Source organism: Tachyglossus aculeatus, chromosome 11 (genome assembly GCF_015852505.1).
Source record: "Tachyglossus aculeatus isolate mTacAcu1 chromosome 11, mTacAcu1.pri, whole genome shotgun sequence".
In the NCBI taxonomy this organism is placed as follows: domain Eukaryota; kingdom Metazoa; phylum Chordata; class Mammalia; order Monotremata; family Tachyglossidae; genus Tachyglossus; species Tachyglossus aculeatus.
Genome location: NC_052076.1, coordinates 13,903,372 through 13,926,780, shown reverse-complemented (window position 1 = coordinate 13,926,780; position 23,409 = coordinate 13,903,372). Strand labels below are relative to the sequence as shown.

General features: G+C 51.6%; 1 protein-coding gene across 2 annotated transcripts in view; it reads right to left on the bottom strand.

Annotated features, from left to right (window-relative positions):
- Positions 1–5,540: 5,540 nt before the first annotated feature.
- MSANTD2 (Myb/SANT DNA binding domain containing 2) overlaps positions 5,541–23,409 on the bottom strand; it is a 34,045-nt gene continuing 16,176 nt past the window's right edge. Inside the window, exons 2-4 of one of the 2 annotated variants that reach the window (XM_038754821.1) lie at positions 13,057–13,312; positions 11,161–11,221; positions 5,541–6,961 (exon numbers count right to left, since the gene is read on the bottom strand). In XM_038754821.1, coding sequence (XP_038610749.1) covers positions 6,142–6,961; positions 11,161–11,221; positions 13,057–13,312 — 1,137 coding nt within the window. In that variant the 3' untranslated portion in view covers positions 5,541–6,141. The remainder of the gene's footprint in view (positions 6,962–11,160; positions 11,222–13,056; positions 13,313–23,409) is intronic. The other variant, XM_038754822.1, reaches the window with a different exon arrangement.

The following is a 23,409-nucleotide window of genomic DNA, read 5'->3' as shown; positions in this document are numbered from 1 at the left end:
ATTATTATTATTATTAGTGTTTGAGCTTGGGGAAAGCGCCGCCGGAGAATCCCACGAGACCTGCCCCACCTGCAAATTAGCTCCCCCACCCGTTCCTCCGCCGGACACGAGCAGCGTGGCCTAACGGCAAGAGCCCGGACTTGGGAGTCGGAGGTCGTGGGTTCTAATCCCGGCTCCGCCCCTTGCCATCTGGGTGACTTTGGGCAAGTCACTTCACCGGGCCTCAGTGACCTCATCAGGAAAATGGGGATGAAGACAGGGAGCCCCACGTGGGGCAACCCGATGACCTTGTATCTCCCCCAGCTCTTGGCACATAGTAAGGGCTTAACAAATACCATTATGATGATGATGATGGTGATTATTCACCGACAATGGAATTAGAAGGGGAGGGCGTCGTGGCAGCCCCTCCTCCGGGCCCGGGCTGCCTCGGATCTCGGGGTCCCGTGGGGGGAATCGGGCCCGTTCCCGGGCCAAACCCACTTCGGGGAGGCGGCAGGCAGAGCCGAATCCAGCTCCCGCTCACCCTCTGACCACTCCAACACCTCTCGCCCTCGTACACATCCACGCTCCTCTCCCACCACACCCCAGATTGCACTCCTCATCCCTCTCAAGCAAGGCCTCCTGCTCCCGCCCACTTCGCGTCCGCTCTTTCCCTCTTAATAATAACAATTACGGCATTTGTTAAGCTTTTACTATGTGCCGGGCACCGTACTAAGCGCTGGGGTGGTTATAAGCAAATCGGGTGGGACACAGTCTGTATCCCACGTGGGGCTCAGAGGCTCAATCCCCAGTTTTCAGATCATCATCATCATCAATCGTATTTATTGAGCGCTTACTGTGTGCAGAGCACTGTACTAAGCGCTTGGGAAGTACAAGTTGGCAACATACAGAGACAGTCCCTACAGATGTGGTAACTGGGGCACTGAGAAGTTAAATGACTTGGCCCAGGTCACGCAGCAGACAAGTGGCAGAACAGGGATTAGAACTCATGACCTTCTGACTCCCAATTCCATGCTCTAACTCCTAGGCCATGCTGCCTCTCTCCAGAGGCCTTCACTGATGCCATTTTCATCTCTACTTCAGTCCTTCCCCTCCACTTAAGCCCTTAGGTTCTCTCAATCTGTAGCATTTCTGAACATACCTCCATACTCCGTTACTTCATCCTTTCTGTAATTTATTTTTTGATCTATTTCATCCACTAGAGCGTAATCTCCTTGAGGGCAGGGATCCTGTCTACTAACTCTCCAAAGTGCCCGGTACAGCGCTCTGCTCATAGTAGAGCTAATGAATACCACCAAGGTCAACGCTTGATGCAGGCGAGCAAAGGGGTGATGGTGGTGAGGGGGAGTTAAGAACAGTGCTTGGCACATAGTAAGCACTTAATCAATGCCCTCAGTATTATTAAGGTCAGGTATCTCTGGGTATCTGGATTTCCAACCCAGACCCTCTGCGTGGGCTCCTCTGCTCCTGGACCTCAACTCTTCCATTTGAGAAACAGGAGCTGAGAGTGTCCGGAGACAGCTGAGCCACCGGGGCAATCTTTAGTTAGGGGGAGAGAGGGTGATGGTGGTGACCTCAGTATCCCTTCTGATATTAATCAATTAATGATATTTATTGAGCGCTTACTGTGTACAGAGCATTGTACTGCCCTGGGAGAGAACCCAGTGTGGGCGGGGATTGTCTTCCTTTATTGCTGAATTGTACTTTCCAAGTGCTTAGTACAGTGCTCTACACCCAGTAAGGGCTCAATAAATACGGCTGAATGAATGAATACAATACAGAGAAGCACTGTAGTCTAATGGGTGGAGCAAGGGCCTGGGAGTTGGAAGCACCTGGGTTCTAATACTGACTCTACCATTCATCTGCTGTGTGACCTTGGACAAATCACTTAATTTCTCTGTGCCTCGGTTGCTTCATCTGTAAATTGGAGATTAAAACTGAGTGCACCATGTTGGGCAGGGCCTGTGTCCAACTCAATTATCTTGCACCTACCCCAGCTCTTTGAACGGTGCCTGGCACATGTTCATTCATTCATTTATTCAATCGTATTTATTGAGCGCTGTGTGTGTGCAGAGCACTGTTTTAAGTGCATGGGAGAGTACAATCACAATAAGCAGATGCATTCCCTGCCCACAGTGAGCTTACAGTCTAGAAGGAGGCTCCCTGACTCTCCCACTCCACACTGGGTCCCACCAGTTGGTGGCCCTGGCTGTTGTCACCTAGCCGGGATCTGCTCCCCTGGCTGGATAATAATAATAGTAACAGTAATAGTGGCACTTGTTAAGCGCTTACTATGTGTGAAGCACTGTTCTAAATGCTGGGGGGGGGGGGATACAAGGTGATCAGGTTGTCCCACAGGGGGCTCACGGTCTTCATGCCCATTTTACAGATGAGGGAACTGAGGCCCAGAGAAGTGAAGTGACTCACCCACACAGTTGACAAGTGGCGGAGGCAGGATTAGAACCCATGGCCTCTGGCTCTCAAGCCCGGGCCCTTTCCACTGAGCCACGCTGCTTCACGATCCCTGCCTCATCCCCTCAGACCCCTCTTCGTGAACACAAACATCCGCTGCTCATTTCCCTTCTTGTTGGTGGAGGGCATAACACGACGACACACCACCACAACCCCCAAAACCTCACCCCACTATCACCACCACCGCAGAACAATACAGACACCCAAGTCCAGGGTCAGGAGCACGGAGCAATCACTGGTCTCAGTTCTGACCCCCGCAGCCTCCATCATCATCAATCGTATTTATTGAGCACTTACTATGTGCAGAGCACTGTACTAAGCCTCCAGAGAGCTCTGGTCCTTGGGAGACTAGGAGAGTCAGGATAGCAGCTGCCGCTGCCAGACAAAAACACATTTCCTCCAAGAGGCCTTCCCTGATTAAGTCCTCTTTTCCTTTTCTTCGACTTCCTTCTGCATTGCCCTGACTTGCTCCTTTTAATAATAATATCATTTGTTAAGCGCTTACTATGTGCAAAGCACTGTTCTAAGCGCTGGGGAGGTTACAAGGTGATCAGGTTGTCCCACGGGGGGCTCACAGTCTTCATCCCCATTTTCCAGATGAGGTAACTGAGGCCCAGAGAAGTGAAGTGACTTGCCCAAAGTCACACAGCTGACAATTGGCGGAGCTGGGATTCAAATCCATGACCTCTGACTCCGAAGCCCGGGCTCTTTCCACTGAGCCATGCTCATTTTATTCATCCCCTCTTCCACAACACTTATGTCCTCATCTGTCATTTATTTATTTATATTAATGCTTGTCTTCCCCTCTAGACTAAGCTCATCATGGGCAAGGAATGCGTCTTTATTGTTATAGTGTACTCTCCCAAGTACTTAGTACAGTGCTCTGCACACAGCAAGTGCTCAATAAATGACTGAATGAAGAACACAAGCATGGGTCGCAGTCTTTCCCCAGATCTAGCCAGGGTTTCTCCCTGCTGGTAGCCACGGGCCCCACCCTCCTGGAGTTTAACGAGGACCCTTTCATCGGCTCCCATCTCCAGAGCACTTTGGATTTGGGGCCTATATGTCGCTCAAGCAGGGCTGAGACTGTGTCACCCAGGAGCTGAGCTCACTGCCGACCTCTTACCCGCATCCTGCCTCTGGCCTGCAATACCCTCTCTCTTCAAATCCGATACACAATTACTCTTCCCACCTTCAAAGCCTTTTTGAAGGCACATCCCCAAGAGGTATTTCCACTTTTCCCACCCCCTTCTGCGTCATCCTGACTCGCTCCCTTCATACACACCCCCTAACCCAGCCCCACAGCACTTAACGTTGTATTTGTTTATTTATTTATATTAATGTCTGTCTGCCCCTCTAGACTGTTAGCTCGTTGTGGACACGGAATGTGTGTTATATTGTGCGCACTCTCCCAAGCACTTAGTACAATGCCCTGTTCCCAGTAAGCGCTCAATAATGAGTCCACTGAACCTGCCTGCACATGCCAAGAACAGGAGACCTATAGAGACATCATCTCTGGCCCCAGGGACCTTGCGTGACTCATGCTGAGAGATGCCTATTAACCACTTTCCCCCAAACTTAGCCCAAATCAGCGTGGCCTAATGGATAGACCGTGGGCCTGTGAGTCAGAAAGACCTGGGCTCTAATCCTGGCTCTGCCATCTGTCTGCGATGTGACCCTGGTCAAGTCATTTCACTTCTCTGAGCCTCAGTTACCTCATCTGTAACATGGGGATGAAGAATGGGAGCTACATGGGATACGGACGGTGTCCAACCTGGCATCTACCCCAGCACTTAGTACAGTGCCTGCCACATGGTAAACACTTAAACACATACACAAAAAAACAAAAAACTGCAGCCCTGACGGATGCCAAGACTCTTCTCTGGGTCCTTCTGGCTGCCCAATCAAAGGTCAATCAATCAATAGTATTTGAGTGCTTACTCTGAGGGCTCTGGATTATGGGCTTGGGAGAACATGAGTTTTTTAGACACAATTCCCGCCCCCTTAAGGAGCTTACAGCCGAGTTACAATTTAGCACCCAACCCCTGGCCCAACCCATTCTCCGCAACCCCCAGCCCTACAGTCACATCATAGCACCCGTTCTCAACTCACATCACGGCTTCCTCACAGGAGCCTGGAGGCTGGCACCCCCGATCTGTCGCGCCTGAGGCTTCCTTCATCCTGTCCAGCGCCGGTCTTCGGTGCAGTGGAAAGGGGCTGGGGGGAAGGAAGCAAGGAAGGGAGAAAGGAGCTCTCACCTGTGGAGTCCTGGATTCCCAATCTCCGCTGAATCAGTTGGGGGGGGGGGGGGGTCCCCATCGTGGATGAGGTGGGCAAGTTAGCCGGGGAAATCGACCCTCTAGGGATGCTCACCTCACAGTAGCGCAACCAGAGCTGCCATCTTGCGTGCCATGTCGCTCAGAGCGAATCTGACAGAAAATGCTTTCTGAACCTCCCGCCGCAACTCATGCTACAAAAACAAATGCCCTCGGCAGACTCCCCGCTCTCCCCCTCGAGCCACGCAGAGCCTTGATGCCAACAGAGAGCAGAGATGGGGAGAGAGAGAAAGAAAGAGAGAGAGAGAGAGAGAGAGAGAGAGAGAGAGAGAGAGAGAGAGAGAGAGAGAGAGAGAGAGAGAGACAACCTCCAGCTAGTAGCCTGAGGTCAGAAGGAAAAGCTTTTAGGGTAAAAATCTGAGCCCCCCCACCCCCTTTGGTTTCAAATGCCCCCCCTGAGGCCGATGGGGCGGGGTCCTCATGCTCTCTGGGGGCGATTAACCCTGCTGGCTTGGGGTGGGGTGGGGGGGTTTCTGCCACAAGAAGCCCAGTTAGAACTCTGAGAGGCCAGGAATTTCTTTAATGTTAAAAAAGAATAAAAAAAATTTTAAAAAGAAAGACCTGATATGGCAACGGAACTGGCAATGTGGGTACACCACAGAAACAAAGGTCTTTGCAGGCAACACTGGTTGGAAATCATAAAACACTTGATGGGTGAAAAAAATGAGATTCTAAATTTTATATATATATATATATACACATATATATACACAATCATAGCTAAGGGTGGTACTGAAAAACAGTCTCTTTTAATGTGATTCAAGGTTTAACTTGTCATTATCTATTGCTTATTTATTCAGGGCTGTAAATAACACTTATAAGCGACAAAGAGATGTGTAAAAATGAAACATCGTGAAAAAAATACAGTCTTTCATTTCCATATGAAACTCAAAGTATAAGAGTCTGGTCCAATGTGGAATGTACCTACTGTCGTTTATAGTGGGGCTCTAAAATCCGTTTTTTTATTTTTGTTTTTTTTTAATAAAAAACCGGCCACCCCGCCCCATGAGTTCACTTAAGGGGAGGGGACGGGGGGAACGACGGGATGGGAGGACGGTGGGGGGGAAGGGGGATGGGAGGAACGTGTCTTCCTCGAGCAGGAGGACTCTGTCGACCAGGGTGGCGAAGGGGGTCTGTTGGCTTCTTTCTCGCTGAAGTCCGCTTTGATATCCATAAAAGTCGGATTGGTCCAACTGGAGAGAAGTTTGTGTGTGTGTGTATATTGGGAGACGGGTCTGAGGGCAGGGAGGAAGGAACAAAATGGGCGGAGGTGGGGGGGGAATGGGGGTCGGGACGACGACGCAAGAGCCCAGATCCTTATGAAGGATGAGATTCAGTTGTTGAACTTCAAGGGGTACCCAATGGCTTTCTCCAGGCACTCGACTAGCGAGCCCGCAGAGAGAAAATCCCTTTCCACCTCCACAAATTTGATGTAGATGGACTTGGGGGACACGCCGGGCTGGACGAGGCAGTTCTGGGACAGGAAGCCATTGATGCCCAGCCAATCCTTGCTGAAGGTCTTGGTGTTGGCCTGAAAGTGGAGGAACAGGCACTGCTGTAGAGTCCGCACCTCGGCGATGCCCAGGTAGCAGTAGTTGATGCGGGCGGCCTCCAGCTCCGCCACCTCCTCCCGGCCCTCGGGCCCCAGGTCCCGGCCCCCGCCCCGCTCTGGGGACAGGGGCCTCTCGCCGCACTCCTCGTAGCCGATGGCGTACAGGCCCGGGCTCTTGGGGATGCCCCCGGGCAATAAATACTGGACGACGTTGCCGCCGGTGGGCTTGGAATGGGCGATGGGGATCCAGTCCACCTCCATGTGCAGCTCCAGGCAGCGGGCCTCGCTGATGGTGATCTCCAGGAACTTGTAGTAGACGTTTTTCCAGTTCATCTTCTGCACGCGCGTCATGATGACCCGGCCCTCGGGCTTCTCCGAGTTGAAGTACTCACGCAGGCGCTTGCCCAGCGGCACCTGGGAGCTGATCTCGGCGTAGTGGTAGCGGATGTCTTCTTTCCAGCGGGTGTTGTAGCCGATCCCGAAGATGGCCAGTTTGTTGGACAGGTGGAGCCGCGAGAAGTCGGCCCAGCTCTGGAACAGCTCCCACTTCAGCTGGACCGACTCCAGGATCTGCACGATGTTCTGCATGCTGTCTCGCTTCCTGCGGAGAGCCGCCGCCGCGGCGGGGGGAGAGAGAGGGGGGACGCCGTCAGAGATTGAGACCTCAGGGGGTTTTGTGGGCCTCCCCCTCCCCTGGAAAGCTCAGCTGGGATCCACGCCCTTGGGGACCGCTCCGGCCCGAGCTCAGCTCCCGGCCGTGACGACCGGGCCTGGTCCGGACGGTGATCTGAATCATTCCGTGGGGGCCCGGGGAGCTCTCCTAGAGGGGCGGGGGGTGCCCATCCCGGCCCCATCCACCACCAGCAAGAATCTACTCCCTGAATGGCCCAATGGCCCAGGGTTCTCCCTTCATTGGGGATTTCCACTGGTTCACTCTGGCTGTCAGTTTCTATGTCTCCCTGAGTCCCCGCCAGTGGCTTCCTTCCTCTCTACTGATCAATCGATGGCATTTATCGAGCACTGACTGTGCAGATCACCGTACTAAGCGCTTGGGAAAGTACAAACTTGCAAGAGTTGGTAGACATGTTCCCCGCCCACAACGCGCTAGCTGCCCCTTCCTCCCGCTTAGACTCCAGTTAAGGGCGAGGGGCTGGCGGCAAGATGGGCGAGATAGAGGCACAGTGAGAAGGTTGGCATTAGGGTGGGCTTGTGCACAGGTGACACCTCTGTGCCATGAAAAGGGGCAGACAGTGCCGATGGCTCAGACTTTCCTTCCTCTTCGAGGTAGAAGCCTCACGTCTAGTCTTTAGTCAATCAATGCCTCAGTGCCTACTGTGTGCAGAGCACTGTGCTAAGCCCCTCTGGGCTGTGGCTGAGAGCCCATCCCAGGCTAATGCAAACCCCAAAAGTCAGCCTTGCCCCACTTCTTAAGCACCTGGCGTCTCCCATTCCACGACTCAACAGTTTTCCATCCATCCATGGCTGATCCAAACAATCAATGGTGGTTACTGACAGCTTAAATGGGCAGAGTACCATGGTAAGGGTTTGGGAGAATACCACAGAGATTGCCCAAAGGGTTCCTTCATTCATTCAATCCTATTTATTGAGCTCTTACTGTGTGCAGAGCACTGTACTAAGCACTTGGAAAGTACAATTTAGGAACAGATAGACACAGTCCCTACCCAACAACGGGCTCACAGTCTAGAAGGGGGAGACAGACAACAAAACCAAACAAGTAGACAGGATTCCTGTCCTCGGGGTCCTGCTGAGTTTAGATGGGAACAGGGTGAGGGCAGGGAGCCAGAGTCAGAGAGTTCAATATACAGCTGCTATCACCGCTGAGCGAACACTATCCCTACAAAAATTCCACCATCCTGTACACCCCATCACCATCCTCCCTGTATAACAAGCCCCTAGCCTCAGCATTATCCTCAACTCATCTCTCTGTCTGCCCTCTGGCCTTGGGTGAGTAGCTTCACTTCTCTGGGCCTTAGTTACACCATCTGCAAATTGGGGATTAAGACCGTGAGCCCCATGTGGGACATAGTCTATGTCTAACCTGGGTAACTTGTATCTACCACGATGCATAGTTCAGTGCCCGGAGCATAGTAAGAGCTTAACAAATATCATCGAAACAAAACAAAACAAAAAAGCCTGCATATTCAGTCTGTCACCAGATCCTGTCAATTCTACCTTCACAGTATCTCTAGAACTGCCACTTCCTCTCCAAAGTAATAATAATAATAATAATGATGGCATTTGTTAAGTGCTTACTATGTGCAAAGCACTGTTCTAAGCGCTGGGGAGGATACAAGGTGATCAGGTTGTCCCAGTGGGGCTCACAGTTTTAACCCCCATTTTACAGATAAAGGTAACTGAGGCCCAGAGGAGTGAAGTGACTTGCCCAAGGTCACATAGCTGACAATTGGTGGAGCCGGAATTTGAACCCATGACATCTGACTCCCAAGCCTGGGCTCTTTCCATTGAGCCACGCTGCTTCTCTAAGTACCACCACCCTAATCCAGGCACTTCTCCTATCCCACCTTGACTACTGCATCAACCTCTTTGCTAACCTCCCTGCCTCTCCCCACCCCAATCCATACTACGGTCTACTGCCTGTTTCATTTTTATAAAAAAATTAGGTCCACATCTCCCCATTCTTCAAGAACCTCCGTTGCTGCCTACCCAACTCTGTGTCTAAGTCCTTTCCATCGGCTTTACGGCACTCTCCTAACTTAACTAACCCATCTCCTACTACAACCCAATCCTACTACAACTATCTGTACCTCAATCTCACCTATGCCTCCGCCGATCCCTTGCCCACTTCCCCCTTCAAGTGTTGAACTCCCTCTTCATATTCGGCAGTCCACCACTCTCCCCATCTTCAAAACCCTCCTAAAATCACATCTCTTCCCAGACAGCCCTCATTTCTCCTACATGCCCTCCCTTCTGCAATGCCAACGCACTCAGCTCTGTGCACTTAAAGCACTTGACAGTCACGTCCGTGTCCTTATACTCTGCCCTTCCTGTAATCTATTTTAGCATGTGTCCCCAGCTAGACTGTAAGCTCCTTGACGACACAATTCATACAGTAGTGTTATACTCTCCCAAAGCACTTAGTACAGTGCTCTGCGCTCAGTAAGTGCTCAAGAACCACCACTGAATGGAGTTCACAATCTAACAGGGGACAAAGGTATTCAAATAAATTACAAGTAGGGGGAAACACGAGGGTTTTTCAAACCCAAGCGATCTATGCCACTTCCCATCTGTCAGGCTCCCATTCCCAGGGACCACTTCCACCCTTACAAGTGAGAGGGGGTTTCCTTCCCTTCCCCATCTGGCTGCTATTAATCAACAGGCCCAAGCCTGGTTCTTTGGTTGGGGTCTGCACACCCCAATGTGGGCAGGCTGATGGGTGTCAGCCCTGGAGGAGAACTCTGGGGGGTCACCAGAAGCAGCGTGGCCCTAACAGACAGAACACGGACCTGAGGGCCAGAGGACCTGAGTTCTAGTCCCGGCTCTGCCACTTGTCTGCTGTGTGACTTTGGACAAAATCACTTCACTCCTCTGGACCTCGGTTACCCCATCTGTAAACCGGGGATTAAGACCGAGAGCCCCATGAGGGACAGGGACTGTGTCCAACCTGATTAGCTTGTATCTATTAGAAGCAGAAGTAGAGAAGCAGCACGGCTCAGTGGAAAGAGCAGGGGCTTTAGAGTCAGGGGTCATGGGTTCAGATCCCCACTCTGCCAACTGTCAGCTGTGTGACTTTGGGTAAGTCACTTAACTTCTCTGTGCCTCAGTTCTCTCAACTATGAAATGGGGATTAAGACTGTGAGCCCCCTGTGGGACAACCTGATCTCCTTGTAACCTCCCCAGCGCTTAGAACGGTGCTTTGCACATAGTAAGCGCTTAATAAATGCCATTATTATTATTATTATTATTAGAACAGTGCCCGACACATAGCAAGTGCTTAACAAATACATTATGATTATAATGAAAATATCCAGATAAGAAAGGGCAGCAAACCTGTGCAGGAGGGCCCTTCTCTCTTAGGGCCAGGACCAGGCTGGATGAGGAGTCAGGTGCTTCCTTGCAGTTGGGTCTTGGACTAAGAACCCCTGGGCTAAAATCCACCCCACTCTGGCAGACCCCCATCTAGAGACATTTAATGGGATTTTCTGCCGGGCTCGAGGTTATTCTCCCCTGCTCTAGACTGTAAGCTCGCTGTGGGCGGGGAACGTGTCTGTATATTCTTGTATTGTACTCTCTCAAGCGCTTAGGACAGTGTTCTGCACACAGTAAGCACTCAATAAATACGACTGAATGAACGAGTGGATAATTCCCCCACATCCCATCCCAGTTCCCCCGACACAGCAGCCAATGGGGTCTCAGGGTGGGGCCTGAGCTCTTGGACCTGTTCCACACTGGCTCCACAGGGAAGAAGGACTGTAAGTTCGTTGTGGGCAGGAAATGTGTCTGTTTATTATTCTATTGTACTCTCCCAAGCGCTTGGTACAGTGCTCTGCACACAAGAAGTGCTCAATACAATTGACTGACTCCTCTCTGTAATTATCTTTAATTGTCTGTTTCTCCTGCAAGACCAGAAGTTCCTCGAGAGCAGAGAGTATGTCTTCTAAATCTACTGTACTCTTCCAAGTGCTTAGTCCAGTGTTCTGTCCACAGTAGGCACTTAATACCAACCCGATCGGCTTGTATCAACCCAGCACTAAGTACAATGCCTAGCACAAAGTGCTCAATAAATACCATCTAAAAAAAGGAGAGATGGCCACGACTTACTGTGCCTCTTCAGAAGACTCCTGCTTGATTTTTAATGTTCTTTTTGTGGCAGGCATTTCATCTGAAAGACAACATTTGGAAAAAGAATTATATTTGGCTAAGACAACACCCTCACGCAGAAGTCACGGTCTTTGCCAGCCATTCAGCTGCTATGGCTTCCCTCCTGGGTCCCAAAACTGAGGCACCTCTCGATGCCCATTTCGAAATCTGGCTCGTGAGTAACGAGGCGTCAAAAGTCGACACGCGAGATCGGGGCCCCTGCACTCTGAGGTAAGATGCCTCGAGGTCATCGGTGGATTTCCAGCTGGCAGATTAAAATTTCATTTCGTGGAAAACATGATTTTTAAAAGCCCGGGGAATGAACCGGCCGTTTTCATTTCCCAGGTTCACTTTTCAGGATGATACTCCCCTGAGTTGTTGGCGTTTTTAGTTGACTTAAACCATGTCGGTGAGGTCAGTATTTGGGGGTGGGGGAGCAGGAGTGGGGTGGGTGTGCGTGTGTGTGTGGGGGGGTGTGTGTGTGTCACCATGACAAGTTATTTAAACTCTATCAGTGGGTGACTGAGGCACTACACTGTAAGCTCGTCTCTAGCCTGTAAGCTTGCTGTGGGCAGGGAATGTGTCTATTAAGTATTATATTATACTCTCCCAAGCACTTAGTACAGTGCTCTGCGCACAGTGAGGGCTCAGAAAATATTACTGAGTCTCCATTCTGGAAATGGTGAAGTCCCCAAGGTTTGATGAACCCCTTTCCCTCAGCCACCATTGCCATTTTGAAGTTTAAAACATTCGCTTTGCAGCGAACACACATCGTTCCTTTTACATGCCTGGCCCTCCTCTCAGAACAACTTGATGATTTGGGGACTTCTGTCTGGGCTGCATCGAGCCTGTTACCGTTATGGTTTTGAATTTATTTCTGAACTCTACAGCTCACTGTCCTGTGGCTGCACTCGGACCAAAGTCTGAGCTCGAGTCAGACTCCTGGAAGGGAATGGATTCCATCTATCACGTCTCCCAGTTCTCGCTCACAATCCAACATTCAAAAGAAACATGGAACTGGCCCTTCTGACTTGATGCTGGGGATCGAGACTAAGTTGAGGTGGGTGGGATGGAGTTTACTGCTTTTGCTTCCCAGGACTATCCAGAGGACCTTACGCTAACGGCAGTGAGGCCTAGTGGATAGAGTATGGGCTTAGGAGACCGAAGGATGTGGGTTCTAACCCCGGTTCCACCACTCGTCTGCTGTCTGACTCAGGCAAGTCATTTGATTTTTCTGTGCCTCAGTTACCTCATCTGTAAAATGGAGATTAAGACTGTGAGCAACACGTGGGACTTGGACCATGTCCAACACAATTAGCGTGTATCTGTCCCAGTGTTTAGTACAGTGTCTGGCTTAATAAATATTATTAAAAAAAAAAGAGGGGACACAAAGCCCGGACCTCCAGGAGACAGGGTGAACTTGAGGGAGCAATCCAGGCCCTCCTGCTTGGCCAGATCTCCGCTGCAGCCAAACTGTGGGCTCAAATCTCCCTACCGGGACAAAGCCAGATGGGGACCCAGAGTGCGCTTCCCGTTCACGCATTCCCACAATTCCCATCCCGCTGGGAATGCGCCCGGCTTTGGCGGGCCGGACGGAGGAGGAAGAAGAAAATCCCGTGCCCAGAGCCACCGGAAACGGGCTCAAGCCAACGGCAGGGTTTATTGGAGGTGAAACCTCACCCACCGGTGCCAATGGGCCATCCCGGGGCTGCTGCCTCGGGGGAGCCCGCAACCTGAAACGCCCTGGGCAGGGGGTCGGAGCGGGCTGACCGACCTATCGGCTGTAGCGACTCGGCGAGTTCTCCGGGGGCCGGGTGGGCGTGCGGGTACGACCAGGGGAGGAGGTGGCTCTCTTACCCAATTCCTGATCAGTCGGGTAGCCATGGAGCTCCTGACTGTGGTTTCCCCAGTCGTCCTGTGAATAATCTTCCATGGTGCTGCCGTCTGATTCCAGCTCCTGGTACAAGCCACTACTGTTAATAAGTACAGGCTGGCAGGGCTGAGAATCCCATCCTCCCTGACCAAACACCTGTTCCAACTGTTCAAATGTGTAACTGCTCTTTCTTTTCCCAACACCATGTTCTTTCACCCGACTGTAACACCTGCGGAGGGTCTAAGACACAAAGTCTTTTGTTATTCCTTTAAATCTGCACTTCCTCTTCCAGGTATGGACCACAGATATTAATCACTTTCAGACAGACACAGACAGACAGACACACAGACACATTGTTACAAGAATGCGCCATTTCATTTTCATTCATTATTTTAGAAAAAAAATAAATCGATAAATTCAACATTTATTCAAACGCATTACAATTTAAACAACAGTTTAGCAGTTAATAATCCATTGTCAAACAGATAACATTACAGCATTGCATATTTCCAACAATACACACATTCCACCTCCCCCCGCCCCTCCGCCTCCCCGCAACAAGACCCCTTCCCCAAAAGTACCAGCCAGTCACTGGGGAGGGATACCTGCCGCAGAAGAGAGGAGGCCAGCTGCTATTTGTGCCCAGAATTTAGGACAAGTGAGAGAGAAAGAGAGAGGGAGGACAGAGAAAGGAATCCTCAGAAGCAAAGCCCTAACGCTTTCTTCCTTTACACTAAAGGGGAATTACGCTAAACTGGCCTACGACAATTAGCTGGTTAAAATCTTTTACTTACATATTCTGTCTTCCTTACTAACTCACTGCCTCTTGGGAAGCTGATGCAATTTAAAATAGAAGGCGAATCAATAATGCGCTCCACTCTCCAACGGCAAAGATCGACTATCCCAAAAGCAGCGGTTTGCTCCCGGGCCTTTCGGCACTATGGCCTAAGTGGGCTCCCCATACCGCCACCGAAACGGGCCAACAGTCAGAGAGGCTGAACTGCTTTTGGGGTGCGGAGTGTGGTGTGCGTGTGCTGTCCGTCTGTCCTCCACCCGCCCTACCGCTCGGTTCCCAGAGAGAAAAGCCAGCCTGCAAATCCACAGATAAACTTCACTCCTCCGCCATCATCCTCACCCCTTGGGCCCTGGATCCATTCTAGTCCTTGCCTCCTGGGGCCCAATGCACTACCCATGCCCCGCTTTCCCCACCAAACCATTTAAAGGGGGCAAAGCAGGAAACCCACTCCAGCCTCACCCCTCCGTTTGGCTGGACTCGGCCCCTGGAGGGAAAAATGTCCTCTCAGGCTGGGGGGGAGACTAGGGGGAGAGGCTGACACTCTTTATCTGTTGCCAACTTGTACTTCCCAAGTGCTTAGTACAGGCTCTGCACACAGTAAGCACTCAATAAATACGATTGAATGAATAATTGCACCTCCTCCACCATCGGGAGCCAGGATGGCCAATCTTGGACTTGACATGGGCATGCTGGGGGCCGTCTAGACTGGAGTGGGCCGGTGGGTATGCGGGGGGGACGAGGGACTGACCTGAATTCCAGAAGTTAAGAGCTAACAAAATATGTGGGAAACCTTCTGGACACGACCCTCAGCAGATTTATTATTTGTAAATAACGGTTTGACCGATTACTTTGGGAGGCTTGACTTTTAGCCACACAAATCTGTCCCTTGAGACTGGAGAGAACAGAGGGGCGACTCTGAACATCAAGGTATCGCTATTATTATTATTACTGTTATTATTATTACTATTATTGTGATGATAATGATGCTGAAAAAGTGCTCAGGACTTTGAAATTTGTGGAACCTCCTGGGCCCTAAAAATCACCTCATTCTCTCCTCGGTCACCACTTGCTGCTTTTAGTCAGTGATTTCTCCATTAATGTGATGTCCGGCCCCCAAGGCCCTTTGCCCACCTGGGTCTCCCATATCCCTTCTGCTGCTTCTTCCTCCTCTCTGTAATTTATTTAACGTTCCCTTTCCCTGCAAGCTTCGTGAGGGCAGGGATCCCATCCACTAACTTTACTGTATTCTCTCTGGTGCTCATACACTGCTCTGCACACAGCAGATGCCCACAATACTATCCACTGAGGCTCATCTTCCCTGCGAGACCGTCAGCTTCTTGAGGGCAGGGATCGCGTCCACTAACTCTACGGTAGTCTTCCCGGTGCCTAGTCCACACTACAGGGGTTCAGTCAATACAACTGATTGATGGGCACAAATGACCAGAAGGGAATGACTTGCTGTGGCACCTCAGAAGAGCGGGAATCTCTGGAGTCCATTACTGTCCTGCTATTGCAACGACTTTCCTCTGGGTCTCCTTGATGGCCCGAGGAGGGGCTTCAGGGCTGGAAGCTGCCAGCCGAACCCTTAGGCTGCTAGAACTTCTTTGTTAATAATGATAATTATCATAATAGAGGCAGTTGTTAAAGTGCTTACTATGTGCCAGGCACTGCATTAAGCAGTGGGGCGGATACAGGCAAATCGGGTTGGACACAGCCCCTGTCCCGCATGGGGCTCGCGGTCTCCATCTCCATTCTACAGATGAGGTAACTGAGGTGCATAAAGAAGTCAAGTGACTTGCCCACGGTCACACAGCAGACAGATGGTGGAGCCAGGATTAGAACCCAGGTGCTTCTGATTCCCAGGCCCATGCTCTATCCATTCTCGTGTTCACTCTGGAAAGTCGATGCCCCCCACCCGGATCACCCCCCCTACGCTCTCATCCCGCTAAACTGGAAGCTCCTTGAGGGCACGGATCATGTCTATTAACTCTACTGCACTCTAAGCGCTTAGTGCCAGGCTCTGCCTACAGCAGTTGCTAGAGTAAGATTACTGAATGACTGACATCCACCCACCAGTGGTATTTGTTGAGCGCTTATTATGTGCAGATCACTGTACTAAGCGCTTGGGAGAGTACACTACAACAGAATTAGCAAGTTCTCAACAGAGATGGTCCCAGGGTAAGTGAGCTATCTCTACTTGGGACCCCCCTGGTCTGAGTGCCCCCTCTCCCCGCTCCCAACGAACACGCACGCACACGTGCCCCTGGTTTTCTTCCTCTGTCCTCTCCACCAACATTCCTATAAATCTTACAGAGCCTTGGTCCCTGCTGCTGAGAACACCCCCCCCCCCCCCCCCCCCCCCCGCCATTTCATCCCTACCACTCTCCGAGGAGGGCGGTGGTCAAACGGCCAATGACCCTCAGTCCTCGGCTCTTCCGGAGTCTCTGGCCTGGCCCATTAGTGGGAGACTCCTGGGCAGACTGGAAAAATCCCCAGTGTTAGTTACGGGCAGTTTGTTTTCTCGCCACAAGAATGACGAAAGAAGAAGGGTGGCAGGGGAGCAGCAGCTCCCAATTTCTGTCTGCCGCTCACATTCCTCCTGGGCTCCGATCGGCTCCTCGGTCGTTCCCGGCTCTGAGCAAGATGCCGCTCGAGGCCGAGTGTGGCCCTGACGGACCCCGCACGTGCCAGACACCAGGACCTTCCCACTAGAATGTGCGTTCCTCCATTAGAGTGGAAGCGCCTTGTGGACAGGCAATAATAATAACTAAGAATAATTACGGTATTTGTCAAGCACTTCCTATGTCACGCACCGTTCTAAGCATGGGGCAAATACAAATTTATCAAGTGGCACAGTACCTGGGGCTCACAGTCACAGTCTAAGTAGGAGGAAGAACCCCCATTTTACAGATAGGGAAACTGAAACACAGAGAAAGTGACTCGCCCAAGGTCACACAGCAGGCAAGTGGCAAAGCTGGGATTAGAACCCAGGTCCTCTGATTCCAAGGCCCGTGCTCGTTCCACTGGGCCTTGCTAAGATGCATCACTTGCTTGTTTGGCACTTCCCTGATTTGTACTTCAGGACACTGCACCCAGTGGGTGCTCAATAAATGCTGACATCACCCCTTACTACCACCACCAGTCCAGTCCTGGCTCTGGAGGTCTGGGCAGCCCCAAAGTCCTGGGAACCCCCCAGGAGTTCAAATTGATCATTCACAGCCCCAGGACTCCCCCAGCTCAGCTTAGGCGAGTGGCACCTAAGCCAAAATCCCGAGGACCTCCCCCCCCGCCCAAGATGATACTAATTTTCCCCGGGTCACTGAGGGGGGTCTGGCCCCAGTTTAGACGCCTGACAATAGAGACTGCCTCAAATTGATTCTGGAGAAATTGGGCCCCGCGGAAAACCGCTGGGAGCTACCGAATGGGTAAAAGCCAGCCAGCTCCCTGCTGACCAAAGTGTCCTTCTGCCCCACAGAAGGGACTGTCAGCCAACGGCAGTTCACTAGAGCTGTCATCGATCCTAACTCCAGGAACATCACTTAATGGCTTCCCCATAGTGAAGGGGGGCTCTGGGGTCAGCAGGCTTCCTCGCCCACCCCCCAACCTTAGCCACAAAACTATATCACAGGAAGCCACCACACGTGTCCCGCCTCGGCTGAGGAACCACCGAGCAGCAACCAAGCTGAGGCGACACCTGACTGTGTGATAATAATGAATAATCAGGGTACTTGTTAAATGCTTACTTACTATGTGCTGAACGCTGTTCTAAGAGCTGCGGTAGCCACGAGTTTATGCAATTGGACACAGTCCCTATTATCATCCCGGCATGTGGCGGAGCCGGGATGAGAACCCAGGTCCTCAGGCTCCCAGGCCCGTGATCTTTTCACTAGGCCACGCTGGGTGATGGGGGGGAGGTCACTGGGTGAGGGGGGCTAGGAGAGCCTGGGTTCCAGCCCCCACCCTGCCCTCAGGCCAGGGTCCCGTAACCTGTCTGCAATTCAGTGCCTCCATCTGCCTCAGAGGATGAATGTTTTCCACCTGCCTGCTTTTAGTCTGAGCGTGCCAACATTTAGAAGAGAGCTTTAAGTGACTGTTTTCGGCGGTGAGAACGTAACATTTGTCGTCAGGCCGTTGCCCCCGGTTGCTAAGTTGGTTTCCGTCCCCCGATGGGCCCTTTCGACCCTCGGGGTCGAGGCCCGTAGGCTTTGGCCAGGCACCGGGCCCAGAGAGGGTGAGGGGGAAGCGTCTCCATCTTACCACAACCTGGCTTTTAGTTTTGGAAGACAGAGAGGCCCACCCCCGGAGAATCCCGGAAAACCTAGACATCGGTCTGACTGCTGGGGAGGCCCCGGGGTAGGCTTGGGGGGCTTCCCTCTGGGTTTGTGCCCAGCCCCGCTCCCCCGCAAAAAAACTGAGCCTTCTGCCACTGCTTCAGGACCGAGCTAGCCAGGACCCGTGGACGGCATCCCTGAATCCGTTTTGGAATTCAGTCAGTCAGTTGTATTTACCGAGCGCTTACTGTGTGCGGAGCTTGGGAGAATACACTATAGCAATAACAATAATAATAAATGTGGAATTTGTTAAGTGCTTACGATGTGCCAGGCACTGTACTAAGCGCTGGGATGGATACAGGCAAATCGGGTTGGACGCAGTCCCTGTCCCATGTGGGGCTCAGTCTTAAGCCCCCATTTTACAGATGAGGTAACTGAGGCACGGAGAAATGAAGTGACTTGCTCAAGGTCACGAAGAGGATCCGGGATTAGAACGCGGGGCTTTCTGACTCTCAGGCCTCAGCTTTATCCATTAGGCCATGCTGTTTCTCAGTAGACACATCCCCTGCCCACAGCGAGCTTACAGTTTAGATGCCACCGACTCTGTCCTGAGACCGGTTGGTTGTCCCCGGGGACGGTGTCCGTCCCGAGGACCAGATCTCCGAGCAGCACCAGGCCCGGTCCCGGGGCGGGATGCAGGCCATGACTCGTCACCGCTCTTGCTATCAGCCCTTCAGTCAAACCAACCCATTTCTAGACTGTAAGCTCTCTGTGGGCAGGGAATGTGTCTGTTTATTGTTACACTGAACTCTCCCAAAAGCTCAGTACAGTACTCTGCACACCAAAGTGCTCAATAAATACCACTGGCTGACTGAAGAGGCCCATTTCCGGCCGGCCCACGGGAGGCTCCGAGTTCTGGGATTTTGGGAAGAGGCTGCAGGCTTGAACTCCCAAGAGTTGCTTCCCTCCAAGCACTCAACAACCTCTCTCACCTTTGTCTTTCGTTAAAAATTCCCGGCCACCTGGGGAACGAGACATGGAACCTGGCGGGCGATCCCACTTAAAACCGCACACCTATTACTGCTCCCTTGGGAAGAAGCTGGAATTATCACTTCGCGAGGTCTTTCAAGAGGATGCACCCCCAACTCCCAAAAATGATGGGCGGAGGGAGGCCGATTAGAGCAGCTAGCCAAATCACGGGTGTCGGTGCCAAGCTTGGAAGAGACACCTGGCAAACAGTGCCAGGATCCACCCTGTCGAATCCCGTATAGCCGCCAAGAGGGAAATCACAAAGAAAGCGCTGGATGAACACACGGGAAAAGTCCTAACCTTCTTCAGAGCCTCACCCGGTTTTTAAGATTAGTAGGGCAGAAAAAACTAGAGCTTGGGATGCCCTTCACTGGGGGCGGGGGGACTGCAAAGAGGTCTGTTTTTGGGGGGGTTGAGGGTGAAGACGGAGGCAGGGGTTTAGAGGGGTCCGACGTGGGGCTGGACAGGAGCAGTGCAGAGAACAGACCCGGGGGGCTTTGGGACACGTACCATTAAATTCAGTGCACGATGGAATCCCTGTGCCCCAAGAGCCCCCCAAAACCCCAGAGTTAATCCGGTATTGGGTAGGACAAGCAGAGGAATCCCATATAAGCTATGAAGGTACTTCTCCCTGTCTATTCAGCACCGGTGAGGCAACAGTTGGAGAACACAGCATTCAGTTCTGGGCATCAAGCCGGCTACAAGAGAGGGAAATTGGAGAGTTCAGAATAGGGCGAATTTCTTAATGAAAGGTTCGGATATAAGAACGACATGTGGGGGGGATCGTTCGGAGCCCCCTCACCCCCCGATCTTACTCACTGAATGGCTCTGGGGGCAGGCGGAGGGGGGTCGTGAGACCACCCCACCCCCCGACGAAATGCACAGGAACCCTTTCCCTTGGGCTCGGGAAGCGGAAAGAGGGTCTGCTCTCCGAGACGGCACGCGGAGAAGTGAACAGCTACGGGGGGAAGCCACCCAGCTGGGTTTGAACCCACTTCTGTCGAGGTCCGCCCTATCCACCGGACCACCCGGTGGTCATCGTCAGGGTGAAACCTCGCTTCCATCAGAAATGGCTGCAGGCATACAGCAAGAGAGTGGTAGGAAGCAAGGCAGGGCTCTCGGCAAGATGCTGGGAAGCAGTGAGGCCGAGTGGATAAAGAACAGGCCTGGGAGCCAGAAGACCTGGGGTAAGTCACTTCACTTCTCTGTGCCTCAGTTTCCTCAACTGCAAGGTGGGGATTCAATACCTGTTCTCCCTCCTGTTTAGTCTGTGAGCCCGTGTGGGGAAGGGACTGTATCGGGCCTGATTAGCTTGTGTCTACCCCACTGGTTAGGATAGCGCTTGACATTTAGTAAGTACTTAACAAATGCCATAAAAAAAAGAGGATGGGACAGGGATGGGTGGGAAGGAGGGGCATAAGAGGCTGTGCTAACCACTGAGGTTAGCGTGAGACGGGGCGCTTCAGGATGGGGACAAAGAGGGCCGGGAACCGGCAGATGGACGAGAACCAGACAAGTGAGAGGCAGCGAGGCCTCATGGAAAGAGCACGGGCCTAGAAGTAGAGGTCTTGAGTTCTAATCCTGGCTCCGCCACACGCTGCTGTCTGACCTTGGGCAAGTCACTTAACTTCTCTGTTCCTGCTACCTCACCTGTCAAATGGGATGAAGACTGTGTGTCCTTATCTGGGACAGGGACTGTGTCTGACCTGATTACCTTGTACCCATCCCAGCGCTTAGAATAGTGTTTGGCAAATAGTAAGCGCTTAACAAATACTCACTCCATCTATACTCACTCCCTTGGTGAACTCATTCGCTCCCATGGCTTCAACTACCATCTCTACACAGAGGACACCTAAATCTACATCTCCTCCCCGTTTTCTCTCCCTCCCTCCAGGCTCGTATCTCCTCCTGCCTTCAGGACATCTCCATCTGGATGTCTGTCTACCACCTAAAACTCAACATGTCCAAGACTGAGCTCCTTATCTTCCCTTCCAAACTCTGTCTTCTCCCTGACTTTCCCGTCACTGTGGACGGCACTACCATCCTTTCCATCTCACAAGCTCGCAACCTTGGTGTCATCCTTGACTCCGTTCTCTCATTCGCCCCACACATCCAATCAATCACCAAAACCTGCCACTCTCACCTTCACAATATCGCCAAGACCCGTCCTTTCCTCTCCATCCAAACCGCTACCTTGCTGGTTCAACCCCTCATCCTAACCCGACTGGATTACTGCATCAGCCTCCTTTCTGATCTCCTATCCTCCTGTCTCTCCCCACTTCAGTCTATACTTCATTCTGCTGCCCAGATTATCTTTCTACAGAAACGCTCTGGGCATGTCACTCCCCTCCTCAAAAATCTCCAGTGGTTGCCTGTCAACCTTCGCGTGAAGCAGAAACTCCTCACTCTTGGCTTCAAAGCTCTCCATCACCTCGCCCCCTCCTACCTCACCTCCCTTCTCTCCTTCTCCAGCCTAGCCCGCACACTCTGTTCCTCTGCCGCTCACCTCTTCACTGTGCCTCATTCTCGCCTGTCCCGCCATCAATCCCTGGCCCACATCCTTCCTAGCCTGGAATGCCCTTCCTCCACACATCTGCTAAACTTGCTCTCTTCCTCCCTTCAAAGCCCTACTGAGAGCTCACCTCCTCCAGGAGGCCTTCGCAGACTAAGCCCCTTTTTTCCTTTGCTCCTCCTCCCCTCCCCAGTCCCCATTTCCTCTGCCCTTCCCCTCCCCACAGCACTTGTGTATATTTGTACGTATTTATTACTCTACTTATTTTATTAATGATGTGTATATATCTATAATCCTATTTATCTTGATGTTATTGATACCTGTCTACCTGGTTTGTTTTTTTTGTCTGTCTCCACCTTCTAGACTGTGAGCCCGTTGTTGGGTAGGGACTGTCTCTATCTGCTGCCAAATTGTACTTTAAGCACAGTAAGCGCTCAATAGGATTGAATGAAATACCATAATTATTAATTAATTACTACTATTAAGTGTCAGGCTGGCGGCTTCTTTACCTCCGGCCGGGCCACGTAATCAATCAGTGATATTCACTGAGCGCTTACCGTGTGCAGAACACTGCACTAAGCGCTTGAGAGTCTGATATAACTGGGTTGGTAGTCACGTTCCCTGCCCAAAATGAACATACAGTGTAGAAAAGGAAGCCAGGCATTAATCCAGATAAATAAATTACTGCTTTGTGCATAAGTGCTGTGGGGCTGAGGGACGGTACAAATCAGGGTGATGCAAAAGGGAGGGGAAGAAGTGGAAATGGTCACCAAGGGGAACGTTTGCTCCCTTGAGGGGGGGCGTCTGGCATAGCTCTGTGATGATGCATTAATAGCATTGACTGGGCGCCTACTGTGTGCAGTGCACTCTGCTCAGCTAAGGGAGGAGGGTGAGGGGGGCAGATGTGGATTTGAGGAGCTGCTTTGATTTGGGGTTACTATAAAGCTGCAGTGGGCAAGGCTAAAGGAGCTGAAGAAAAATCACAAGTTGGCTTGGGTCAAGGGTGTTTGCAAACCTCTACTATATCATGTCGTGCTAACAGGGGCGACGAGCAAAACATTGTTCACTGATGTTTATATATTGGCCGGGCGGAGGTTGGAGATGTGGGGAAAATGCTGAGTTTTCCAAACAATTCCCCACTTGAAAATCTGTTTGGGAAAAGTGTTGCTTGGAATAAATCTCAATCGCAACATGACATTTAAAATCTGCCACGCTGAAATCACGCAAACACAAACACACACCCATATTTTTGCCAAAGAAAAAGTAGTTTTTAGGGTGCTTCCAGCCGATTCAGTTTGGTCCAAGATGCCGGGTGAAAAATGCAGCCGTCAACTGCCGAGAGGAAGACTTGGCCATATTAGCAGCAGGTCATGGCTCTGACTGCTGGACTCTAAACCAAGACGAGCCTGAAACTCTGCTCCTCTACCCACAATGTCCTCTCCCTCTTAGTAGATAGAGCATTGTCCTTGGGACCTACATTCTTTTTGTGCTTTTTTGGTTTCACCCATCTTATGGGGCTGCTGCCCACCCCCTCATTCTTAGAGGGTGAGAATTCGAGGACCAGGGACTGTGTCTAATTCTGTACAATTTTTTCCCTCAATCCTTCTGGGCACAAAGTAGGCGCTTAATACATATCATTACCGCTATGACTGGGAGGAAAATAATGTCCAGAAACAGCTTTTCAAGAGTAACAGTGGACCTGTCACCTGGGAAATGGGGATTGAGACTG